We start from the raw sequence: 24,583 nt of genomic DNA, 5'->3' as shown, positions 1-24,583 counted from the left end.
TTGTTAGAATTTGTGGCTTTTGAATTCGTGAATTTGTGTCGATTCCTTGTTTAGCCTCTTTCCTCTCATGTGTGGGCATCTCACTCATTGCTCCCTTCCTCAGATGCTTTTCTTTCAAAGCCATGAAGTAACACGTTGAAGTGTCTGTGCAACCCGTGGAGCTTTTCTCTTGAAATTCTCTTGATGAGCTTTGACCATGTTGTGAACGAGGCCTGTACTTCTCCCTGCGCAGGATGGACCAGGAGTTCTACCGGCGGCACAGCATGTCGGAAATGAAAGACGACAGCGGCTCCAGCAGGACGCTGTCGGCAGCAGCTCGGAGATCCTTCTTTCGCCGCAAGCACAAACACAAGCGCAGCGGTTCCAAAGACGGGAAGGACCTGTTAGCCCTCGATGCCATTAGCACAGACTCGATTCCTTTCTTGGAGGGTGAGTGTTCTTAATTGAATTGGTAATGTTGCACTTCAGTTAACAAGGCACGCGTGCGTTTCTTTCACAAACAAGACCCAGGAGTAAAGGACTATTACTCGACATGCACGGAGGTGTTGCAGAAAATCATAGGCATTCTGTGAAAAATAACATGGTGGTGGATGGTAATGAGCTAAAGGGCTTTGGTCCCTTGGTAGCTTGTACTTTCATGTTAAGCAGACAATGTTAGTTCACGTCCTGTTGGAGATTATGATTACTCTTCTGGCTTGTTTCCTTTGTTGACGAGATGTCATATTAATGCAACCCATAAAGCGCATACATTTGTATAAGGGCTTTTGTATGTTATCAGATTGTGTAAGTCTGGCCTATCAGAGGGTGCAGAAGGTTGAGTGCACATCTCCCAGACCAGTGCTTATCCTGGGGCCGCTGGTAGATGCGGTGAAGGACATGCTGGTGAAAGAGTCTCCAGGGAAGTTTTGCCGATGCCTGCTTGGTGAGTGGTTAAATATAAACCTTCCCTTGTTGCTGTTTTGGTTGTTGTGTATCAGCTCTTTCTCTACGAGTCATTTCTGAAGATGCTAAAAGCTTCTTTCTAGTGAAAATTGTATACCTGTATACCTACACCTCTTGTATACCTGTTTTTTTTTTCTTTTTGATCTCATCTTACATTCATGAGAAAATAAGACCTGCTTTTTTTCAGTTCTCCTTCATTATTGTCCAGACATGTTGCAAGAAGCTAAAATCCTGAATCATATAACTTGTGAATGGCATGGAATGTTTCACAAACTTCTTCATCTGATGGACATAGTAGTCTACTGTGAAATTAAATTATTTACTGACAAGTGAAATTGCTGCTGGTAAAGATCTCACTCAATAAATATTTATTGATCTCCTTTTTACATTAACTTTTTTTGTTCTTATCATTTTAGAAGTGATGAAAGCTTCTCAACAAGCAATAGAACGTGGTGTGAAAGATTGCCTGTTCATCGACTATAAGAGACGCAGTGGACATTTTGATGTGACGACTGTTGCCTCTATAAAGGAAATAACAGATAAGGTAGATAACCGTTCTGGTAATACTTTAAAAGTATGTTTGGTGCAAAGTATAAAAGGACAGTTTCTGAAAGCAGAATTCATCTAGCTTTCAAATTAATTTAAAGGAACGTGTTGTTGTTGTTCTTTTATAGTTCAACTTCAGTAAATCTTTGAAAATTAAAGACTTGAAATACTCTGCAGTCTATCCATTTTAAGGTTCTGTTTTGGAAGGTGGCATTCTGTGTTGCTGTTAGTAAGATCATGAGGTGTGTTGAAATGACGTTTTCCTGTGTTCTTTCATTCATTTCTCATGGGGGAAAACAGCTGGAAATGTTACCATTTTGTTCTTTCATAGGATTGTCACTGTTTGCTTGACATTGCTCCTCACGCCATTGAAAGGCTTCACAGCGTTCACATTTACCCAATCGTCATTTTCATTCGCTACAAAAACGCAAAGCAGATAAAGTAAGTAGCCATATCTTTTTACAAAAAACATTTGTTAGTGGGAATTTTGTAGCTTATTAATAGGAGTTCTCTTGATTAGCATAACCTTGGTACTGTTGTTCCCCTTAAAGTAATTTCTATGAAAGGAGTCTTTTATTAAGGGGGTAATCATCAAGATTTCTAATGCACTCATATCCATCAGTGCCAGACTGTGTTGTTCTTTGACCTGTCATAAGTTTTTATTTTTTTTATTTTAGACTTAGACTTAGAGTTTGAGGGTCTAGATGTTGTGGAGTAATGTATAGCAGTAGGAATGACTTCAGAGCTTCATTTAAGTGATGTATGTAATGCATGTAATTGCTTGTGTAACAGCAAGTGTTGATCTTGTCTCACAGAAGGAAAAATACAGGTGACGTCCAGTCCATGGTGAATAACTAGGCAATATTAACTAGGCAATGTGAATATTTCAGCCACTAAAGTGTTTATATCGATCGATATGTTATTTCACCTATCAGATGGAGAAAAATTCCTCATTCCAGCAGTCTAACTGCATAATGTACGGTTTACAGCACAATCCACTACTCTCTCTGTCAAGAAACTTAATATTTTGGGAGGACATGATTTAATTCTGGTTCGACTTCTTTATGTATTAATATAAAAATATTAAATATGCAATTTAAGCATAAAACCAGCATCCATAGGAATAAGTTCTTTGTAAAGTTGCTATCATTTGTGGCGATATCTGACTATAAAGAGTGTTCCTTGACTGTAGTGAATACTCTTAAAACATTGTGATGAATTAATGATCATTTTCCAGGCACTTCTTAAGCTCTTCACCCACTCCTACCTCATTGCCTTGTTCTTCCCAGACCTCATAGTGATAGCTTCTATTTAAAAAGACAGTCTATATGGGAAGAATATTCAGGACGCTTTGCTCCATCTTTTCTCCTCTCGAGAACAATATCCATAAAAATGAAATTGTAATTAAAATTCCGTGTCCTCTTTGGGCTGTTGCAGGATAATTGCGATTAACTGAAGGTAGATGCTAGAAAAGATCTCTTATGTCTGAGGTTTCAATGAGGGGGGCTAGATTACTGCCATTAGTTGGGAGTGGAGTGGAGTCAGTGGAGCGCCAGCTGTCCTGGCGACTTGAATATCACTGCTCCCTTTTAAGTGCGAGGATGAGCTGTGAAGCGCCCGTCCCCTGTATTTTTAAAAAACATTGTCCTGTTCCCTTTCACCATTTTGTAACATTCCCATATTATGATACTTTAACCTCTGTGGTGAGAAAGTGCAGGCAGAGTCAACCGCTGGCATGTGGAGCCTCTGTGCTCTCTAGGGTTTGGTGATTTTTCCGGTGGATTCTGAAAGCCCACAGCTGTAGCTCTCCATGTCCTCCACACATCCATTCTTTACAGTTGCCCGCTTTGGAGTGCTGAAAATTGGTGTGTTTTTATTTTAAACAGACGGGAGTATATCCTAGTATTGCAGCCACCCCTCCCCTGCGCTTAATAATGACAGAACAGAGTTTTACTGCTTCTGTTTGTCAGAAGGCAATCACTTACAGGAACTTATTTAGCAATTGTTCCCGTCTGTGGAAAATGTTTTTTAAACTATATACTTTCTTCTGTTTTAGGGAACAGAAGGATCCAGTATTTCTGCGGGATAAAGTTTCTCAAAAACATTCCAAGGAACAGTTTGAGGTTGCACAGAAAACAGAGCAGGAGTACAGCAAATTCTTTACAGGTGGGTTTTTTTCCCCCAAATTGTACAGTTATAATTATGTACAAGGCACTACAACAACTAATTACTCTAATTACTTATTAACCTTATTCCTATCGTAGTTTTTAACGTTGATCTTACATTTTGTAGGTATTGTCCAGGGAGGCAGCTTGGCTTACATTTGCACTCAGATCATGACCATTGTTGATCAAGAACAGAATAAAGTCCTGTGGATTCCAGCTGGACCTCTCTAGATATTCCAACCAGACGCCAATGCTTGTGCTCTTGGTCTGTGCGGCTGCATGAAAACTTTAAAGATAAATCAGTGAAGGGGGTACAATACACTGAACTCTGTTTAAATAGCAAGTAATTCACTTCTGTCTGCATCTTGTGTCTAAAACTGGTAGAACCTGTAACACGGAAGCTTAACAGTTACACTTCACTGTGGGAATAGGATTGGTACAGCACTGATTGCTATTTTTTTTTCTGTAAGAAAAGTTTAACATTAGTGATGCTGCGATTTAAAAAAAAACACTCGTTTACAATTGTTTTCTGAGTATTGTTATTTAATGTTTACTTGAATGTTTTTCCCTTTTTTTCTGATGAAGCAACCTCTCTTGACAGGGGTGAAGTTGTTGCATGTGAATGAACAGTGTACTGGCTATGTGGAAGTGCCTTGGACATTGACTGAACATTTAGTAGCAGGGTGACCATGTGGCTGGGCTCACCTCTGGCGTAAATTAGAACTTTTCAGTGCACTCCTGTACAGGACAGACCACTGTGTGTTTTATAAATCCTTTGTCTGTCAAATGTTTTTTCCTTACAGATCTAATATTTAAACTCCATAATATATCTGATCTTAATGTGTAATAAACTAAAAACTAGGCATTGGGCCTAGTAGTGTGTAGCATTTGGTAGTGAGCTCTTAGAAACGTATAGCATGTTTTTTGTCACTTTTAAATGTATCTATTTAAAAATGTCATCCTGGTGCAATTTTGCAGGGTAATTCTTAAGCTTGTTTTTGTTTAATCTGTATTAGTGTCTTTAGATTTATTTAAAAGGGTTTTTTAATTCAAATACGAGGCACAGATAAATGGTCATTCATTCAGTCTTCAATGCAATGCTTTTGTTTTTTATCTTTTATGTAAGTTGTGCCAAACTCCAGTATGTCAGCTTTGTTTTGCTTTTGTTTTGCACTTGTAAATCTGTGTAACCTTAACACAGTTGCATTTAGAATTTCTGTAATTTTTGTATCATATTTTAGGTACTATAGTTATCCTGTGCAAACAAGTCTACATTCAAGTATATCACAATGACTGTTCCTAACATTTCATTCACTGGCCGGCACGCAGTTGTCTTTTATTCTTAGAGTAACTTCAGAAAGAAGAACACAGTGTGTGTTCTCCAAAAAGGGATGTTTTCTTGCACAGATTTTCAAAGAAAAATTGGTCCTGAACTTTGACTGTTGGGTTACAAATTAGAAATTTTGTAATTAAATTTAATGTCAGAGGTATTTTGCTGGATTGTTAGCATAAGACTTTTCATGTGAGAGAGAACGTTTTTATAGGCACGGTCGGATTTAGACTAAAGGTCAAGCGGCTGAAACAGACAGGTACTGTTCTGATTGGGATTTTCTTTATTAAAGTATATGATTTGTATCAAATGTTAAGAAATTGATTAATATGAGAATAAAAGTAATTTTTTCTGTACCTTAAAATCTGATGCTGATGTTTGGGTCTTGGTATTGTGAGGCTATGAGCCATAGACGAAAACATTTCTCTACTTCGGGCATCCTAGTCACAGGGGAGAAAACGGGAGAACACTTGGATTTTGAAGAAATACAGATTTAGGATACCTCATCAAGGTCTTGTGTAACACTGCATTCTGGATAAATGAGTTGTGTTATATGACTGCTTTTGTTCCACATATGTACACAGTTTAATTTTGTGAAGGTGCAAATAAATTAAGCTTGCAACAATGGATTTGCAGAATAAGTATAGTGGGGACAATTGTTCTTGAAGCTAAGGTTCTCAGGAGCTCTTTTAATTTGAATTAATTTGTAATCTGAATACAAACGTTTTCATTTTTAATTTCTTGAAGCAATTAAAGTTGTCGTTTATTAAGAGCTTGGCACTGAAAGGAGCAAAGCGCGCTACCGGTGCAGATGCCGAATACCTGGGGATGAAGCCATCTCATGATGTTCCAGATTTTTTAGGCTAAGCAACAACTGACTTTTAGTGCCAAATAATAATGTAAAGGCGGTTTTTTAATCACTGAGATGGGGGCACTAATTGTTTAGGCCCCTACAGTAGTGCTGGAACGTGCTCCATATCCAAGCGCGTATGGGAGGTAATGCACTGAAGAAGCTGATTCAGCAGGGGGGGTCCTGATGTCTGAATACAGCTCCGCAAGCCAACAAAGACTGACTGGAGGAGGCAAATGTGCCAAGTAGAAGGTACGTCTTCAATCTGGGGTTTCATGGGCGCGGGGTGGCTGTGAGACTTGCATGTCGATGGCAGTCTGAAGCGGACAGAAGGGCTGCACAGGCTGGTGCTGCTTTTGCACAGAGTACAGAGCGCTGGAGGAAGAGCACTGCTCCCTGCTCCATGTCCGCTCACACCAGACCTCTTGGAAACTTCCGCTTTTTTGCAGGTTTCCTTTTGGAGAGGACACAATTAAGTTTCGTTCAGGGCTGCGGACAGGAAGTGTTTAGTTTTGATTCCTGATTTTGTTACTTTTTTATGTCCTTAATGCGTGTACAAGATAAGGTTAAGTGTGTGGCTTTGACTGGGCTAGGCTTGGAAACCGAAACCCCCCCGCTTTCTTGCTGTAATGTCATGCGAATGGTGTTTTCAGCAGAAAGTGTTGCCAAAGACCTGGAAGGGATTTTTGTTCCCGAGTTTCACCTTTCCCACCAGGTGAAAAACGTTTCCCAATGATTCTTGCTACATACAGTCAATGTGAAGTATCATGTGTGAGACAGCTGACATAAGACTTCTAGCCTTGTTGTGCTGTGCAGTGCCCCAAAATGAGTGTGACACATGAGATCAGTTAAGAAGGATGAGATCTGTGGTGTTACACAGTGATGTTTGACTAAATGCAAATGGTGTTTTGAGGATTAGGAATTGTTCAGTACCTTTTCATTAATTAAACCATCAAATACATGTCAGGCTAGAGCTGAAGATTTTAAAATGGATACTGTCACAAATCCATTCTGGTTGAATTCCTCTATATGGATATTCGGCATATCCACATTGTGTCATTTCACTGTAATGCAATGCCTCCATGAATACATTAATGGTTCAGTCTTAAATGCTGTCCACATGCTATGTACATGAAATAAGATAGGGTATACAATGTGCCTATTGGTTAAGTGTGTGGCAAATGTGACAAGAGAATTCACTTAATCAAATCTAAGATTTACAATCTAGGTTAATTAGATGAGAACATCAATATAGTGTTTGAGAAACCTGTCACAGGTTTAATGTGCACTGATGAAAAGCAAATTCCTCTAGAAGCATTCCGATGGGGACACTTCCTTCAAAGGTTCAGATAATTAACCTTACTTGAACCCTCTTTCTTGAGGCTGTCGGCTACAAATTTAATTCATGAGTTTTAGAGAAATTTCTCCCAGGAAATATCTGATTCCAGCAAATGTTACAACTTCAAAATATTAATGATTTTCCAAAAATGCTGAAATAGAACAAAGTCTTGACAGAAGATACAGTTCCTTCTCCGTGGAAGTAATATTTCTGGAGGTGCGTGTTCACCAGTGCTCAGGGCTCTGTGTGCTGTCAGGCTTTCAGATGACCTCTATTCTTCTCCAACACAATGCCAGTATTGTTCTAATACTCACAGATGGATGTTTTTAAATCTTTTATTGCAATTGGATATACTATAGGAACTAAAGAAAAAAACCCTCCCGCTTTGAACGAGTAACTGGAAATTTCCTCATCCAAAAGGGTTTGTAGCAGGGCCAGAGTCATCAAAAGTATGCACTTCTATATTGTATAGGTGCATATATTATTAAGTGTTGATTGTCAGGGTTCAGAGGATGGTCTGTCAAGGGCTTTGACATGCCAAATAACTGCGTCTTCTGCTGAGGGAGAAATTGCCGTCTAGTTTTCAAGGGGTGACATCACTTCAGTAACATGTTCAGTGCCACCAGACCCCATTACACGCAACTACAAACATACATGCACTGAACTGTGGTCACACACATCTGTCACCTTCTGGTAATTAGATGCTTTCCAGCTATTTCAGAGTTCATTATCTGATCAGGTCCCAACAGTTCTCGTGTGTGAAGGTTTGTGAAGATGAATCATCAAATGAGTTTTCTCCTTGTGTTCCACTCACTAGATTGGCGAACTTGTTTCGGTATAGCACCACAATTCCTCTTAAATGTGCTTAAAGAGGATCATGTCTTTGCTGAGGTGTTCGTTTCTGGACAGCTGCTGACAGGCCGTCTTAACTTCTGAACAGATGGGAGTCTGCTGTAAGGTTAGCATTGGAAGCCTTTCGCAGCTTGGCAAAATGCTGTTTCTGTAGCAATTGTTGCTATAGCCTACATTCTTTTTATCTTTACACACTTGCTTAAAGTCCCATGACTTGCTGCAAATGACTATGAGTTATGGTCCAGAAATTAAGCTTTTCATCCTTAGCAATGTCCTGCACTTAACACTGTGGTTGTAAAATAGTTCCTCAGGTTTCACTGACAGCTGCTGTAGTTTTGTTTTCCTAGAAAATCATCATGCATGATCCTGTTGCTACCAGTAACATTGTGGAAGTCTAATCTGAGTGTGCTTGATGTCACTATACCCAGTTTACAACCGGGATATAAAATAATTTAGTGTTGGTTTGTCTTCATAACCCTGGCTCTCTGGAAAGGAATGCAGTCATCTACACTTGGGAAACACCCCTTCAGTGACGTCATGCCAATGGGACACTGGCATGTCCTTGTGTCATTCTGCCCCTCGGTGTCTAGAAGCCAGATATTCTGACCCAGTCTGTAGCCAGAACCGTAGGCCAGCTGACAGCCTCCCAGAAAGAGTAATGCATCCCATTTCATGCAACTAGCTGAAGTGAAGACCCCGTAGCATTCCTTTCAAGGACTAAATGCTGAGCAGTGGTATGCCCTTACAGTCTTACCCTCAATGTTCCAGTGGCAGGTCTGAGACAAACTCCCTGTCCATCATGCCAAAGCTGCCGCGCTGGCTTCGTCCAAGCAGCAGATCACCGAGCTACCAGCTCCCCGACAACAGTCGCCTATGAATGGCCGCCTCTTGTCGGCCCTGTTCCTGTGATTCTTCCTGCTGCTGTGAAAGCCCACCTGCCCCTCCTCGTCACAGCCCCCCAGGAGGTTGCGAATCGGGAACCCTTTCAAGCAAAGGCTGGGAACTTCACCTGCAGAGCCAATACTGCTGGATACCTCTACGGCTGTGCTCCTGTTAATCCTGTTACCACTGTTCTGCTCAATATAATATGTAATGTTTTGGATAGTGGCTTTGTTTCAAGGTGTTTGTCCTTACATTCCACCCAGAACGTTAATATGTGTTAAAACCAAAATTATTCAAATCTTTTTTTTTATTGAATAACAGCAACTACTAACATGAAACGTGTAATACAAGCCATGTTTATCGTTACAAATACATGGTTCTGATTTTCCTCAAATTAAAAAGTACCTTACGTAGGAAAAATAGGAATGAATAAAGACAGATATTAACTTATCAGTATGTCTTTCCTAGTCAATTCTTCCCCTTGTTCTTCTTTTCTGCGACACAAATGTAGGACGTTCTGCCTCGCCCCTGACGGCCTTGTTTTTCCTGTCAGGCTGCTACACCGATAACATCCACCAGGTGGCGAAAAAAAAGTTTCCATGTGCTCAAACAACTACTGCACCAAGTCGAGTTTTCGCAGCTGCATCTGTCGGCGAATTAGCTCACCACCATGAATAATTAAGGAGAAAAAAGCACCATCGCCTCCCTTTTAAAAAGCTTTTTGTGATCAGACCTTAATTTGCCTCGTTTTTAACGACGACAGCGACAACGCTGCTGCACTCAAATGTTGCTTTCAAAATGCCGCAATAAAATATCTACCGCATGCGGTAATTTTATTTGTGTAACTTCTCTGTATTTAAAACTTTGCTCGTTAAAGCAACGTATAGGCAAAAATCAATTTTTTTAAACACCGCTGATTTAACTACGCATTTCATTCAAAGTAAAGCCTAATTAACTGTATAACTTTAAGAATAAACTGTTAGCATTTTAAATGAGTATTTAAATAGTATAGTATTTTAATGTAGTGGACATCGGTGATGTACATAATATCTATATATTTCATCCAGAAGCCATATCACCTTGCAACTCACAACTGGCAACGCACTGAAGCTCCGCAGGTGTGAGCCTGGCCAGTACTTGGATGGGAGATCTGGGAAACACTAAGGTTGCTGCTGGAAGAGGTGTTAGTAGGGTCAGTAGGGGGTGCTCACTCTACGGTCTCTGTGGGTCCTAATGCCCCAAAACAGCGACGGGAACACTATACTGTAAAAAGGCGCCATCCTTCGGATGAAACGTAAACCAAGGTCCTGACTCTCTGTGGTCATTAAAAATCCTGGTGTCCTGTCCTAATTTCCCATTGGCCCTTGCCAATCATGGTCTCCTAATAATCCCCATCTATGAATTGGCTTCATTACTCTGCTCTCTTCCTCACTGATAGCTGATGTGTGGTGAGCGTTCTGGTGCACTATGGCTGCCATCGCATCATCCAGGTGGGGCTGTACATTAGTGTTGGAGAAGGGGAATCCCCATTACCTATAAAGCACTTTGAGTGGAGTGTCCAGAAAAGTGCTATGTAAGTGTAAGCAATTATTATCTATTCACACAGCTATATATCTGCCCGTAGCTGTTAAACCAGAATTTAAACTGAGCCCGTCATTAAGTCAAAGGGTAGAGATATTAAAACCATCTGTTCACCTAATTTGAAAACCACTTTATTTGGCTTGAGAGATTGATAAGAATTATAAAAAAGTGGAGAAAACCTTTAATTCACACTGCCAGGAGTTTGCATCCTTAAAGATGGCTTTTCTACTCTTGTGCAAGTAGCCCAAAGGTTTCTATAGAGAGCTGGGTCTTTTCTACATAAATCTATAGATAATCTATAAGTTGTTTTAACAGGTTCTATTGAATTTTATAGGTAGTGTATATGTTACCTTAATATGTTCTATAGACCTCTACAGACTGATCTATAGATAACGATACTGTAGGTCATCCGTAGGTTATTAATTACCCCCTGCCTTCTCCCGTCATCCAGAAATACGTTTATAGTATCAACACCAATTCCGGCACAGACCGCGAAACCGGACCTTGCTCAAATAGATACGACATTTTTCTTCACATCTCTGCGACAGACCGGCGTTTGCCGGACTGTCAGATCTGCTATGGTGTAGCTATTACGGTTCACACAAACGCAGCGGGCCCTTGGTGGTACAAAATGGCAGCAGACCTTCCAGGTACTGTAGCGCTAGATTCTTGCATCGCCTAAACGCAGTTCCCCTATTCTAATTTTAATTTAAAAGTGGGTTACTGTGTCCTATCTCTTAGCCATCATTTGGTACTGATAGCTGTATCTCAGGAGGCTAACAATTGCATAGAAAGGACGGACGCGTATACTGTCTAGAAGATTATCATTTGTCACCTACACTAGGGAAAAATGATCTTTTATGGATATTTATGGGCGATTTGACTATACCATCATCCTTATCAATGACCAGTACACCAAAAAATATATTTTCAAAATTACAATAAGCCTAAGAATATTACAATTATCTTGTGTACAAAAACTTCACCAGTTTCGAAACGAAAACTATTACGGGCACTCAACAGGTTTCCAAGTTTAAGTGCACAAAACCGGCTTCCCTTCCGTGGGTGGAGTGTTGAGTGCTCAGCCAGCGTGGAAGAAAAGGTTACTGAAAAAAAAACACTTCTGTAAAAACACAGCCCGTCTCCATTTTCACTGGAAATTTTCGGCGACGGAAAATGTGTTATTATAACTATTATAATTTCTTTCTCCCTGGACAGCACCCCAATGAAAGCGCTTATAACCCTGTACCGCTTTCAGCATACAGATAGGACTGCAGACATTTATTGAGAGCTGTAGATTATGTGACAGATACCGCAGCGCCTTTAGAAAGCGGTACAGCTGCTGTATTTTGTATTCCAGTCACTGAGATCTGCCGTAAGGTAGGATTGAAAAACGTTAATATTGAAAATAAATCTAATTACACCGAACCGTTGTCTCGAATGTAGAGGGAATACGAGAACACGGCGTAGCACGTAAAGCCATTTTAATAGTAAAAACCAGAACGCGCCCTTCGCATTGCAAGGACGCAGCGATCTCCAGATAGCAGCAGTGGCTTGCTGGAATAAACATCCCCGGCCGTCTGTCCATCTCTATTATTCGAGCTTGGCTCCGCCTTGATACCTGTAAATCCCCCCTGGCTATCTTTCCAGCAGATCTGACAGCCTGGATCAGCTGGGCGCTGTACGGGCCGAGAGGAAGGTGGTGAATGGGAACGCCAGTATCAACACAAGAGCGGTCTTTGCGGAGGGGGGAAACGCTATCCAGCCCCAGTTTCTGCAACAGCGAGGAGCGCAGCTACAGACGCGAGAGATCTTCACCCCGTTGAAAACCCCGAAGGCTGTCGACAAGGCAGTGTTTACGCAACCGAAATCGTTTACAGTCAAGCGCTCTGTTGCCTCGATGGAAGAAAGCTAGGTCTCAAGCAAGCCGCTTGAAGTGCTGTTTATAAATATATACTTTGTCTTCAGCACTATACAGAAGCCACAGCAGTCCACAAAAAAACAAGCTGGGCAGCAGCGACGGCTGCGAAATGAAGATTTCTCTGACATGGAATTGCTCCTGAAGGTTTGGAAAATGCCCGACTTGACTTAAAACGAAAACATATAGGCGTCATTAGGGTGAGTTTAAATGCGTTTTGCAGAGGGAAAGAGACTTGATATACGGGCTTTGAAGTGGGGCTCGCCTGTGCGTCACAGGTTTTAGGGGAAATCGATAGGTCTAGAACAAAACAGGGGCAAAAGAAATCCTGAGAAGGGAAGAGGATATCTGAAGCAATATGGCTGGTGAGTGGGGTTGGGGGTGCCGAGAGGAGCTCGCCAAAGCCTCTGGATGCTAGCTATGGCAGATGGCAACGTTTCTGAAGGCATCAGCAGCAGTATGAGTAACAATATCAATAATAATATCAATCCGGACTCGTCCTCGGTGTACATGTCCAAGATGGATGCAGTGATCATCCCTTACTCCGCAGACGTGCCCTGTGATAGCAATGGGCAGCGCATGTGGTGGGCTTTTCTCGCCTCCTCCATGGTGACTTTCTTCGGGGGTCTCTTCATCATCCTCCTCTGGAGGACTCTCAAGTACCTGTGGACTGTGTGCTGTCACTGCAACATCAAACACAAGGTAACTCGCGCGGTCATTTTGAAGGTGTATTCCCCATGTTCCTTTTTGGGAGGAGGTGGGGTGGGGAGTGGGGAGTGGGGGGTGGTGGGGGTCGTCAATCTACAGTATGTAACAAACGCAAATTATTCAACTTCTTCAACCTTCCGTAAATACTGCCCCCTCCATCTCTGGGGACAAATGATGGAAACATTGCTATTGCGTTCTGGTGTCATTTTATTTTAAATATAGTTGTTCGGAAGCCCGACTCTGGAAACGCAGGAAATGTTGTTTTTCCTCGTATACCCCTCTTACAAAAAACAGGCAGCTTTATTCCCTCTTTAAACAAGCGGTGTGTGTGTTTGCTCCTGGTAATAAAAGGTTTGGAATCCTGGATGATAAAGGAGGCCTTCCTATTTTGACTGGAAAATTGATAAAAACCAGTGATTTCTAAGAGTAATAGCCACACACGTTGATTCACGATCTTTTATTGTGTAGTAAAACAATAATAAACATATAACAATATTACAAATCTGAAATTAGCTTAATGTTTTTCATACCTAGAGATTTATTTTCCTATCATTGTGTTTTTGGGCTGTCACAACTGGGAAATTTGTTTTTTACACTAAATGTGGGATAGCTCCTTTGTCAGTTCAATTAAATGTTTTATTTGTTGCAAAATCTTAAAAATGCCTTTCATACTTTTACTCTTTCGCCAGGCTTTAGTCTTAAAATATGACAAGAATCCTGCATTGCATTAGCCTGTGAATATGTAAGTTAATGGGAAAGAGTGACCCTGCAGCTGTCTGTTTTTTTAATTAATATTTTTCCTGCCCCCTTTATTTGGAAATTATCCATATATAACTTGTATATCAATGGTCGATTTCTTTTTGTTGAGATGGTTTCAGCGCCTGAATGAATCACATGGATATGCTTTAAAGTAGCCTTGTGCGAAATTTCCTCATAGTGTATGTTTTGAGTTTAACCTTCAGAATGATATATTGAATTCTGTGGGCAAAACCACTTTGTCAGAATTATATCACAGTATGACAGGTATGGATTAGAAAAGAAAAAAAAGACAACCTACAGTATGTAAACTATGTATGTTAACTGATATTTCATGTCACCAGAACTTTGCTCAGCCATCATAATATGTTAAGCTAACACTTGCTCAGTCTTGCACAAATAATCTTCTCTGTTTGTACAGTGTGGTGCTAGCAGTGCATTATGACACAAGTAAGATAAGGCATTTTCTGCAAATAGTCCACTTTTAACCCATATTCCTGAAATTATTAACGTGGCACTTTAGATTCCAAAGAATTCGTTTTCTAAAAGCATTGCTTTGTTTTTGAATGTAGTTCGCCAAATAACATGGAAATAATATTTATATTGCAAAAAAAAATCTTTCTTGGAACCAAAGCAATTTGAGTGAATGGCAGTTTGCGTGTTTATTTCATAGACTGTGTATTGAACAGAAACCCATGCTTGTTTTTAAAATTGAATTCCATTTTATCACACAATGCCTTTTATTGAAGTGCAGATTTAAGGGATTTTCTATTAAAGTTTATATGAAGCAACATAAGGGAATTTATGTAAGATGTGCATTTAGGCACACAGCACTTCTAAGACCTAAATTTTAAAATTCTCCTGCAAATAAACGCTAAGAGGAAAAGCTTCTCTGTTTTATGAGGGTGGTGGGAGAGGTGTGTTAATATGTCTCTCACCTAAGCCCTTGGAGGCTAAGGTACAAATATTTAGTCTCCATTCCTCATTACCTTTTAATGACCTGGATGGGCAAGCTGCATATTAAAAGACAGAATCCTACTGAAACTCACACCTACAGGTTGTAACAGAAGAGGTTAAGCAGGGAAGACAGAAAAAAGGCCTGCACATTTAGCTTTAGTTTTTTTAAACGAGAATCGAGGCCACTTTGATTTACAGAAAATCGCCTTTTGAAAAATAGACAGGGACAACATACAGTATTTTGAAGAGACAAGAGCTAAAAGTAACACAACAGCGGCAGCATCTTGTACAAATGATGTGACATGGGATCTGATTATGATCTTTTTATTTGGTATCTTTTGCTAAGAATATCGGAAAAAATAACAAGCCTCCAGTTTTGTAGGCTGTTTATAAATACGTGGCAGCATTTTGCTGCCACTGTTACCCATCTGTAAAGTCTGTCTGGGAGGAGGTGTGTCTAGAGTAGCTTGTGTCTAGCAGAAGGGTTTGTGTGGCTCGTTGTTGAAATAGAAGAAACGGACCAGGGGCCGACTTTCTCCAAACCCCGCCTAGTGGGGCAGCAGTTGTCAAGGACCTCAAACTGAAAGGTTATGGGTTCAAATCCCAGGTGAGACACAGCTGCATTACAACATATTTCAGTTGTATTACGTCCGGACTGTTCCTGTGAAGCCCCCATCTGTGTAAATGCACGCAGATATATGTGGCTTCAAATAAAGGTTTCAGTCCAAAAAAAATCGTCGTTGGCCTAACCTTCCTTCTCCACTCAAGGAGTCTTCTCTGTGTGTGTCCTTGGGGTGCTGATTCCTTGTCCTTCCAAGCAGGGATGTTTTAATACATGGATGACTGATTGCAAGACCTCTTTTTCATTGAAGCAGCATGCATTCTTTCAGATTGAGGGGTGGCCAGTCCATGCTCTAACAACGTTGTCAGGGATGGACCATAATAAGAGTAACCCCTGTTGGAGATAAGCAGTGGTGATCCTAGGTCTGACCTCTCTACTGGAATGCAGTAAGGACGATGTCATCTTTGGCCTTTTAATAGCTGTTTTACTTTTTGAATAGTACTGGTCATCTTTCCTGGCCACAGCTTGCATTAGTTTAGTTATTCACTCAATTTGTTGAGGGCATGTGCCATTGATTTTTGAAAGATTCATACAGCAGTGGCTCTTGCTGTGATGAAAGCAGCTCTCCCTGCCTCTGCTGGGATTCGATCCCTGTCATTCTCAGGCTCCAAGCACACACAGTGCCACTCTGTGGACAGTGGATAAGTCCAATAGCCCAAAAAACGACTGTGAGTTTTACACTGTCTAGATTTCAGAGAGGGGTGACATCACTTCTATAACTGGCTTGGTACACTGAGCCCTATTACAATGGCATGTACTGTACAAAGACGTAATTTGCATAGAAATCAGATAACTTTCAGAGATTGTAGTAACTTAAATGTTCTATAATGTATCGTTTTAAGGTTGAAAAGTTGCAGAGGCAAGCAGCGCAATGTCTAATGAGGATGATAGTCACATATAATCACAAACGTTTGTTTTAATTAATATTTCACAGTAGTTTAGTTTGTTACTTGACCATATCAGTCTCATAATCTCACTGTAAAGGCTGTGATGCCTGTTTCTAAAGGCTGGGCAGCGATCCCTTTCCTGCTGTGTGTTTATCATTTTCTTTGTGCTGTCTCACAGTTGTGTGACGTCTGTACAATGCTGGTAATCAAAATAATGAATTTGATGTGCTAGCATTGGTATTACTGTTCAAGTCATGAATCGTGCCTACAGTAGATGTGGTCAGCAATTTGATGAGATGGATCCCGAAAGAGTGCAAAATCCTTCTTTGTTGAGTCCACAGCCCTCGGTGTTGAGAGCTGACATTGGTGCTGTTTCTGTTGTACCTCAGGGACTGAGGAACAGGGAGTTCCAACTCTAGAGAGGCCAATGGATAACAGAGTATTAGATAGCTTTTAAAATGTGATTGTAGGTAGCCTTGTGGCAGAAAATGTTAATTAGCAAAGTGTCTGTGTGTCACAGAATGTTTCGTTTTAATCATGACCTCTTTAGACATCATAATGTTTGTTAAAAAGTGATTACTGCAGATTACTGCGAGAGACGGTTGTGGTAAATTCCAGCACATATGCAGACTAAACTTTTCCGTTGGTGCTGGCTCTGATTCTAGATTTCAAGTGAAAAACTAGCTTTTCGAGGTAAAACGTGCCTCTAGTTTTACTCACCGAGAACATCGGCTGAAAGGAAATAGTTGTGCAATAAATTTGAAAAAATGCGTACACTGCTAACAAGAAATATCCTGGGTTTGAAGAGGGAGAGTATGGCTTTGTCATAAAGGGCTTGTATCTCTGTGATAAATGCATTTGCAGCATTGAAAGTGTTTTCAGTGCTTATTGCCCTTCCCTGGTGATTTTACCGAGCGCTCAGAAAAGTCCTATAACAATTTAATTTAAACCGATAATCAAAGTGTTTACTAGCATTTCCATTTTCTTTTTAAGACAAATGAAGCAATGCAAAAAATGTGAAGACGTTGATCTCTTGCCTTTGCTTTGTCTGATCTTCCAGGAATGAGTGACATGACAGCGCTACTCATGGTTTAGGTTTAAAAATGGAAGCACTGCCTAACTAACAGCATTTTGGTAAATCCCAGTAAATGATCGGAAGATCAGGTGTATTAAGGGCATTGTGATATTTAAGCATCTAGGACGACGAGCGGAAGAGTGTTTCAGGAACAGGCCAGCACTGGCCCACCGGAGGTCTGTTGTTGTTAGACTGTTGTGCCTGCATGCTTGGCAACAGCCAGAAAAAGTGCTGGGGACTGAGAGCAGTGAGAGCAGAGCCCTGGAGCAGCTGCTGACACTCATTAGAAAGTTCTGTCGGATTCTGTAATTTTCACACCACGTGCGCATATGGTGCATCTAACTTTCTCTGCAAGAATACCGGAGTCCTTACAGACGTATCGAGACCGGCTTTGGACAGAAATGGCTCCTTAAATCAATTTGTTCATGATAACATAGAATAAAGCAAGGTTTTTATTTTATTTTAATGGGAGACTCTTTTCTGAGATTCTGCCTCGTAAATTCTGCAGCTACAACCCTTAAGTCTTCTAAATTCCCCGCAAAGCACTTGTTCAATATGAAAACTGTATCAAATAACTTTTGTTGCTTACATATCTGAAGACGTAAGGCAGACATAGGTTAGAGAAATAGTGTGCTGTATATTTGATATTAAGCAACTGTGCGTTACTTGCACTATTAAATTAACAGTTATAATAATTTTGTTTTTCAGAATGAGTTTAATTTTGCATTACCAGTTACCAGTTAGTGATAGCCTACATGTGCTGGCAACATTGCCAGTGCGTGAGCATATTTTTGTCCCTAGTGGATTTGTGTTTTATTTTTTTTCCATTACCGCCATATCTAGTTTTCTGCTCTCTTGTATACTCTTTTGTATCTTAAGGGTGGAAAGCTTAGCATAGATACTTTCAGTCAGTACATTGGGAATGAGATCATGACAGACTGTGTGCCGTTCAAAGTTAAAAGGGTTTCAGCTGTTGTTGTCTTTAAATGAGATGTCAAGAGTGCTCATGTGAAGGGAAGTCACAGATGAAACCATGGGCAGTGACACATGCTTACAACAAGCGATATTTGGTCAGATGATTCAGTCCACTACAGCACCAAGTTTGAGCCAGCTTGCTGTACTGTGTTCTTATGCAATGATAGCAATCTTTTAATTCTGTGCATTTCTAATTAAAAACTCTCTGTCTTTTAAGAGTAGCAGCTTTGTCTCATACAATGTGTGTATGTATGACCCACGCTATTTCACTATTTTATATTTAGAAAATCTGAATATATCAGTTTGTGGCCTATGAAGAGAGAAGGCCTTTTCAAGGTTGTGTGTGTGCATACGTACATTTTCCAAGGCACTCCTCTCCGTTTGCCTTATTTTCTTCACCTGTAAATTCCTGCTTGTATAACAAGCACAGTTTTCTCCTGTCATATTCGTAGACGTCACAGATCCTTGACATATCCTCAACAGAGGATAACCTGATGTATGGGGCATTAAGTTCCACCTTTGAGTTCCTAGCAAAGGCAATAGTCAAGTGGGAACAGACAGACAACACTGAGCTCTTATGTGCGTAATGGCCTTGTCTTCAGAGGCAGGTCTTGAGGCAGTGGGAAAATGGCAGATACTGCATGTATCCAAGAAGACCTTGTCCCTGACCTTCAGGGTATTAGCAGATGTATTTTGCCCTGGTTGAGCTCTCCTCACAGCATCGTCTTCTGGGCTTTATTGTCTTTAGCCATTTCCATTTTTTTTAACGCTTGTTTTTCCAGTGACACACATGTTTCGTTTTTCAACACAGGCTGTCTCCGCGGTGGCAATGTGGCCACCGTAGTGCTGTGTGTAGCAGAATCAGTGGTGTCTGAGATGGATATTTTTCAGTTACTGAAATTGTCTTTGTAATTGAAAGGCGCAACTGTCTCATTTGTTTATTTTAATACTTTGTGTATGTTTGTTTAAATTTGCTCGGTGCTAAAATGTGCAGGTGCTTTCTGGAGCTGGTGAGTAGGAGACCAAAGTTTAGAAGGATGACAAGTCTATAGAGACATATGGGATGTCAATTAAAAATAACTATTTCCACTAAAATCTTTTGAATCACCAGTTTAATTGGAACACTAAATAAGTTGCCACAATGTTTCTGTTTTAGTGGTATTAATTATGTATGTACAGTACCTTGTGCTTTACATTCTGTGTTTGCAATTAAACTAGCTTATCTTAGTATTTAATAAATTCCCAATAACCACATTCTGTTTCCTCATTACCAATAAATGGTATTATGGATATGAAAAAGCAAGTGTACAATAAAGATATGGATTATATATTATTGCTGTTAGTGGTAAAAACAGCTTCTTGACCGTGACAGCTAGGTTTAAACGATTCAGTTTTTTTCAAGATTGATGTTGATGTGATTTCGTTTTTCAAAGTATGCCCCCTAAAAATTAACCATTTTATCATATTAATATAATAATGTAATAATCACTAAGTTTAAGGGCTGAGAAATCACTAAATAATTTATGAAGCATGGCAAGAAGTGTATAACATGTTTCCCAACGAAACACGTCAATAAGCAGATTTTAATTTTATGATTGAGAATTTTTCAGATTTAAATCGTATGTCTCTGACTATGTCTTTAAGCCCTAAGAAGAAATTTAAATTCATCTGATAATCATTTATGAATTGATTATGTTGGAAAGAAACACATGGAAAGTGATAGGCTTACAGATTCAGGCTCATTTAAAAATGTCATTCTCTAAAGCTCTCTGTGTATAAGAGTGATAAAATGCTGATATTGAATGTGATTTGGAAAATGTTTAGCCCTTCAACCTTCTTTTAGCTGTTAACAAAAGTTACACAATGTACAGTCAAATCACAGACTGCCTTCAATAAAGAAGCAGTGATTAAACTCATCCCAAATATGCAACTGAGATTTAACCTAAAAACAATATTAATGTTTTTTACTTACCATGCATTATTAAGTCAATTGCTTTCCTGATGTATCTATTTTTGTATGCAATTCAGACTATTCAACAGGGAATTTTTGTTTTTGCATATCTAATTGACAAAGTGGTCAAACAGAGCTGAAGAGTAGAATTTTGCATCCGAAGATGAAGGAAATAATTTCTAGGTATACAGTATACTAGGCATTTGTGGATTACTAATTGTGATTAGTTGAATCTCTTCGAAGGCCAATATTCCTGACAAGTTGAAATTGATGTACAGTATACGTCCACGTATTTCCCTTATTCTGCAATAATAGTATCATTATATTACAAGTCAGTAGAGTCAGTAGGGATGTCCACTCCTTGTCCTGGTGGGCCTCTCTTAACACAGCAGCAGAAGAACTGGGAGAAGCTGATCATTTGTTTCGCTTAAGCCAATAACCAGCTGATTTAGGTTGTTAAGAGCTGAGCTGGAATGAAACCCAGCAGACACACAGGTCTTCCAGATGTGTTTTGCACAGCCCCATAGTAGAAGTGAAGACGGGAGAGAGGGGATCAGTTGTATAATGGAGTGCAGTGTTAATCTGGATGTTGTGTTGTTTGAAAAGCTCTTCAAAGCTGTGAAGCAGACTGGCTGGGCTGGCATGTTTAGAATGTGTTTTTGTTTAAACTTGAAACCCAGTTTAACTCTTGGCTTTGCATTGCAAAGATATCTCGCCTATCTTTTGCATCTCACATTTTGCATTAAATACACGAAGATAACGACTTCCAACAATGCAGAGCCTGCTATTCAGTACCTTGGACAGCTCAGGAGTAAATCTCTTAAACCCAATAGTTTGATGAATGCAAAACAAACGTCTTGTTCTTCTTTTTGAAATTCATACATCCCTTTTTGAGGGATGTCCTACCAAAATTAGTAAAAGATTTGCTGTAAAATCGATGTCAGGCATTCTTGTTACCACTGAAAAAACCACAAATATATAAGAGCTTTTTGCCCTACTTGAAATGTTATGTCTTTTCTATAATAAACAGTGACAGTTTGCGCAGGATGCACCCATGTGTGATTTATGGGCTTACAATTTATGTGAAAATGGAAATCAAGTGGAAATCAAGTGTATCTTGTTTATGAGATATTGACTGGGTAGGCATTGGTCCTAAACCATTTTTGCTCTCTTACTGTGCCGTGGCATATATTAATTATGATAGAATATGCCAGATATGTGTGAGTTGCTGTACTTGCTCTTTAACCTGTCTATTTCCACTAGCATACCACCTCTGTGTGTAATTTCAAACTAGTCTGTATCTCAGCAGCTTTGCGCAAGGTGTGTGTGCCCTGAAGCAAACTTAGAAACGCTTCAGAAACTACGTTGCTCATTAGAGCTTTCATACCATATATGCTGTGCAAATGCATCTTCATGAGTGGCCTTCAGATAAAATTTGGCTTTGAATTGTGGAAAAATTGATGTAGTATTTTATTTCTGATATAATACTCATAACACATGGGACTTTTGAAAAACAGTACATTAGGTTGAAAAATTATAGGATTGATTTTTGTTGCTGATTCAAGCAAGGTTAATGTTTTTTTCAGTATTCTTGTCAAAGTAAATTACTTTATGTTCCTACAAAGGAAAACAGGCCAGATTTGAAATGCATCTTTATTGTAACTAATACGTCTTACACTAAGTAGCAATGTTCTCAGATTTCAAAATTTGGTGCCACAGAAAATGTGTTCAGAGGTACATCTGTCAACGTTGATATATCCCAAATCCTGCTGGAATATACAGTAAAAACACAAAAACACATCACATAATCAATTTGTAAAAAGCTAAAGTAATTACTTCTATTGTCATACATTTATATTCATTGTCAGAGTCAATGTCATTCTTTATTAGTAGTTTCATTAGCATATTGTTAGCATTGGTTTTAAATACTGATGAACATGAGAGAAATAGAAATGTGAGTATTTTATGATTTGAAGGGTGTGTTAATGTGTGTTAACATTATTAGTTAAGGCATTAGCGGATGGGTTCACATGCAGGTGACAGAGGTTTGACAGAAAGCTCTGCTGCAACATAGTTTTTGGGTCCTATGTTCCGTTCTGGTCTGGGAAGCCCTTAGTATGGAGTTTGACGTGTACTCCCCGTGGCCATGTGGATTTTATTAGGGTGCTCCAGTTTCCCCGTCTCCCCAAAAGCTTGATTAATTGCTGTCTGTGAATTGTGTATCTGTGCTGTAATGAACTGGCTTCTTGTACGGAGTATAACGCAGTCTTGGGCCCTGTGCTTCTGGAAGAAGCTTTTACAAATTTTGCTGGAGCCTCTTCCAATAAGAAAGGACATGACTAAAGTTCAGAGTGCTATGTCATGCTTTTGTTTCAATGGTGTGAAGCAGGGTTCTGAACTTGTAATCAGAAAGTAGTGGATTCTGACACTGCTCTTGTACCATTGAGTGAGGTACTTTACCCAGATTGTTTCAGTAAAATACAAAACTGTATATGTGGGTATAAATACAAATTGGTTGCTCTGGTTAGGAATGTCCGCCATATATATTGGTAACTATACAATCTGTTGCTCTGTCACATAAAAGGTCTAAAACACTGTCATAAGCAAAAGGGACGATTCTGTTGAACTTTGCCGTTTTTTAGATATGCTTTCCTGTTGCCGGAGAACTTGGGTTCTGCAATCACTGAACTGAAAGATGAGACTGAAGATGCTCTGCAAGTCATGCATTCTGACTTTTGAGCCTTTCTTCTCCACTTACTGTGCACGAGCTAGTTGGATTTGAAGGCGTATGCTGGCAATGCACCAAACATTAAATCATGTTAAGTGGTGTCTGGGCTTGGTACATCAGTGAGGGCTGTGCTTTGTTCAACCAATACCAATGAATTCAAACTGAAATGAAATGACAGCCAGGTGAAGTGGGGAGACACTGTGGGGCACAGTGACCTTCAGGTTCTTGTCTTACCCTGTTTCCTGCTTCACACTGACTTCATTGAAACCTCCTTATGTATTCCAATACACCCTGACAAATCAGTTCCATATTTAAGGATATGGCCGTGTCACACACTCAAGCAATGGAAAATATCAGAGCAGGCTCAAGTTGGACTTCTAAAGGACAGGGTTAAAGTTCAGGTCACAGGAGAAATTACTGTACTCAGATTACTACAGTATAGGAACAGCAGGATTTTTTTGCTTGTAATCTTAGCCATGCAGAGAGAAGCTACAAAATCTACCTTGGAACTGGCTCAGAAATTGTTACACACGTAGTTGTTCTTTAATTACATTAAAGAGCCTGTTCTATTTACATTTCCTGTGAGGTTTGTAAACTCACAAGCAAATGAAATCATTACAAGAAAGGGGCAGTTATTTTTCTTTAAATCTATCAAAAAGTTCATTTTTACTCATTGGGATTTAGAAATCCAAAGTCCCAGGACAGTATTTGCATCGAAAGGTTCTGAACTTCCTTCAAGATTCAAGATGCAAAAAAGACATTGCTGCTCTGGAATCAGTCCAGAAACAAGCAACCAGATACCTTCCTTGAGTCACAGGAATGACCTACCCTAACAGGCTTGAAGAATGGAACAGACAGTATTTAGTCATGAACAGAGAAGACTATAAGCAGGTGGGATTTAGGTTTTTAAAATTCTGAAAAGTATTATCCTGTGCGCTTCTTCATGATCAGCAGTGAAATATGAACTAAATAGAAACTATACGAAAGTGCATTAAAGCTGAACATGGAAGCAATTCTTCGCAGAAAATTGTGGGACGTCTTTCCTGAAATGGCTGGATGAGATCCTTGAACTGGCTGTTTACTGAAGCAATAAATGAACTAAATTGGACAAATGGCCCCTCTTTTTAGGACTTTATATATTGTTATTAAAGCACATTTTACTTCCTTTGTGGATCTGGAAACTTTTAACAGCTCAGATCAACAATGTCAACTTTAGTTCATTTTCTCGTTAAGTAGACAATCTTGGCAGAACAAAAACATCTTTTCCAGTAATACCTACACTGCCAATTATAGTAATTGTTTGGCCTCTTTCATCATGACATTAAGGGGATTTTCTGCTTGCAACAGACAACTGCTTTAGAAAAGCACTGGTGCTGTAGTTAAAACCATTTCTTTTAGGATAAACGTTAGAATGTTTGTTTTCCAGAATACATTGTATTTGAGTAGTTATTGTGGCAGTTACCTTAAATCAGTATTCATTCATTTTTGACTTTGTCATCAAGACAAAAACTGACATACC

At 39.7% G+C, this 24,583-nt stretch overlaps 2 protein-coding genes across 38 annotated transcripts in view; both read left to right on the top strand.

Moving 5' to 3' along the window:
- dlg5a (discs, large homolog 5a (Drosophila)) overlaps nucleotides 1–5,339 on the top strand; it is a 59,726-nt gene extending 54,387 nt beyond the window's left edge. For all 10 annotated transcript variants that reach the window (XM_088634573.1, XM_088634572.1, XM_088634571.1 and 7 more), the window contains 6 exons: nucleotides 233–429; nucleotides 779–922; nucleotides 1,359–1,486; nucleotides 1,820–1,929; nucleotides 3,545–3,654; nucleotides 3,781–5,339. In XM_088634573.1, coding sequence (XP_088490699.1) covers nucleotides 233–429; nucleotides 779–922; nucleotides 1,359–1,486; nucleotides 1,820–1,929; nucleotides 3,545–3,654; nucleotides 3,781–3,884 — 793 coding nt within the window. In that variant the 3' untranslated portion in view covers nucleotides 3,885–5,339. The remainder of the gene's footprint in view (nucleotides 1–232; nucleotides 430–778; nucleotides 923–1,358; nucleotides 1,487–1,819; nucleotides 1,930–3,544; nucleotides 3,655–3,780) is intronic.
- Nucleotides 5,340–11,040: 5,701 nt separating this feature from the next.
- Nucleotides 11,041–24,583, top strand: part of kcnma1a (potassium large conductance calcium-activated channel, subfamily M, alpha member 1a) — a 222,943-nt gene continuing 209,400 nt past the window's right edge. For 4 of the 28 annotated variants that reach the window (XM_088634608.1, XM_088634588.1, XM_088634596.1 and 1 more), the window contains exon 1: nucleotides 11,912–13,107. In XM_088634608.1, coding sequence (XP_088490734.1) covers nucleotides 12,817–13,107 — 291 coding nt within the window. In that variant the 5' untranslated portion in view covers nucleotides 11,912–12,816. Of the gene's footprint in view, nucleotides 11,138–11,604; nucleotides 11,868–11,908; nucleotides 13,108–24,583 lie in introns of those variants that run through there. The other 24 variants (XM_088634602.1, XM_088634594.1, XM_088634605.1 and 21 more) reach the window with 13 other exon arrangements.

Source organism: Lepisosteus platostomus, chromosome 6 (genome assembly GCF_059453375.1).
Source record: "Lepisosteus platostomus isolate fLepPlt1 chromosome 6, fLepPlt1.hap1, whole genome shotgun sequence".
NCBI lineage: Eukaryota > Metazoa > Chordata > Actinopteri > Semionotiformes > Lepisosteidae > Lepisosteus > Lepisosteus platostomus.
The sequence above is the reverse complement of the archived record's forward strand: the minus strand, read 5'-3'. Positions and strand labels throughout refer to the sequence as shown.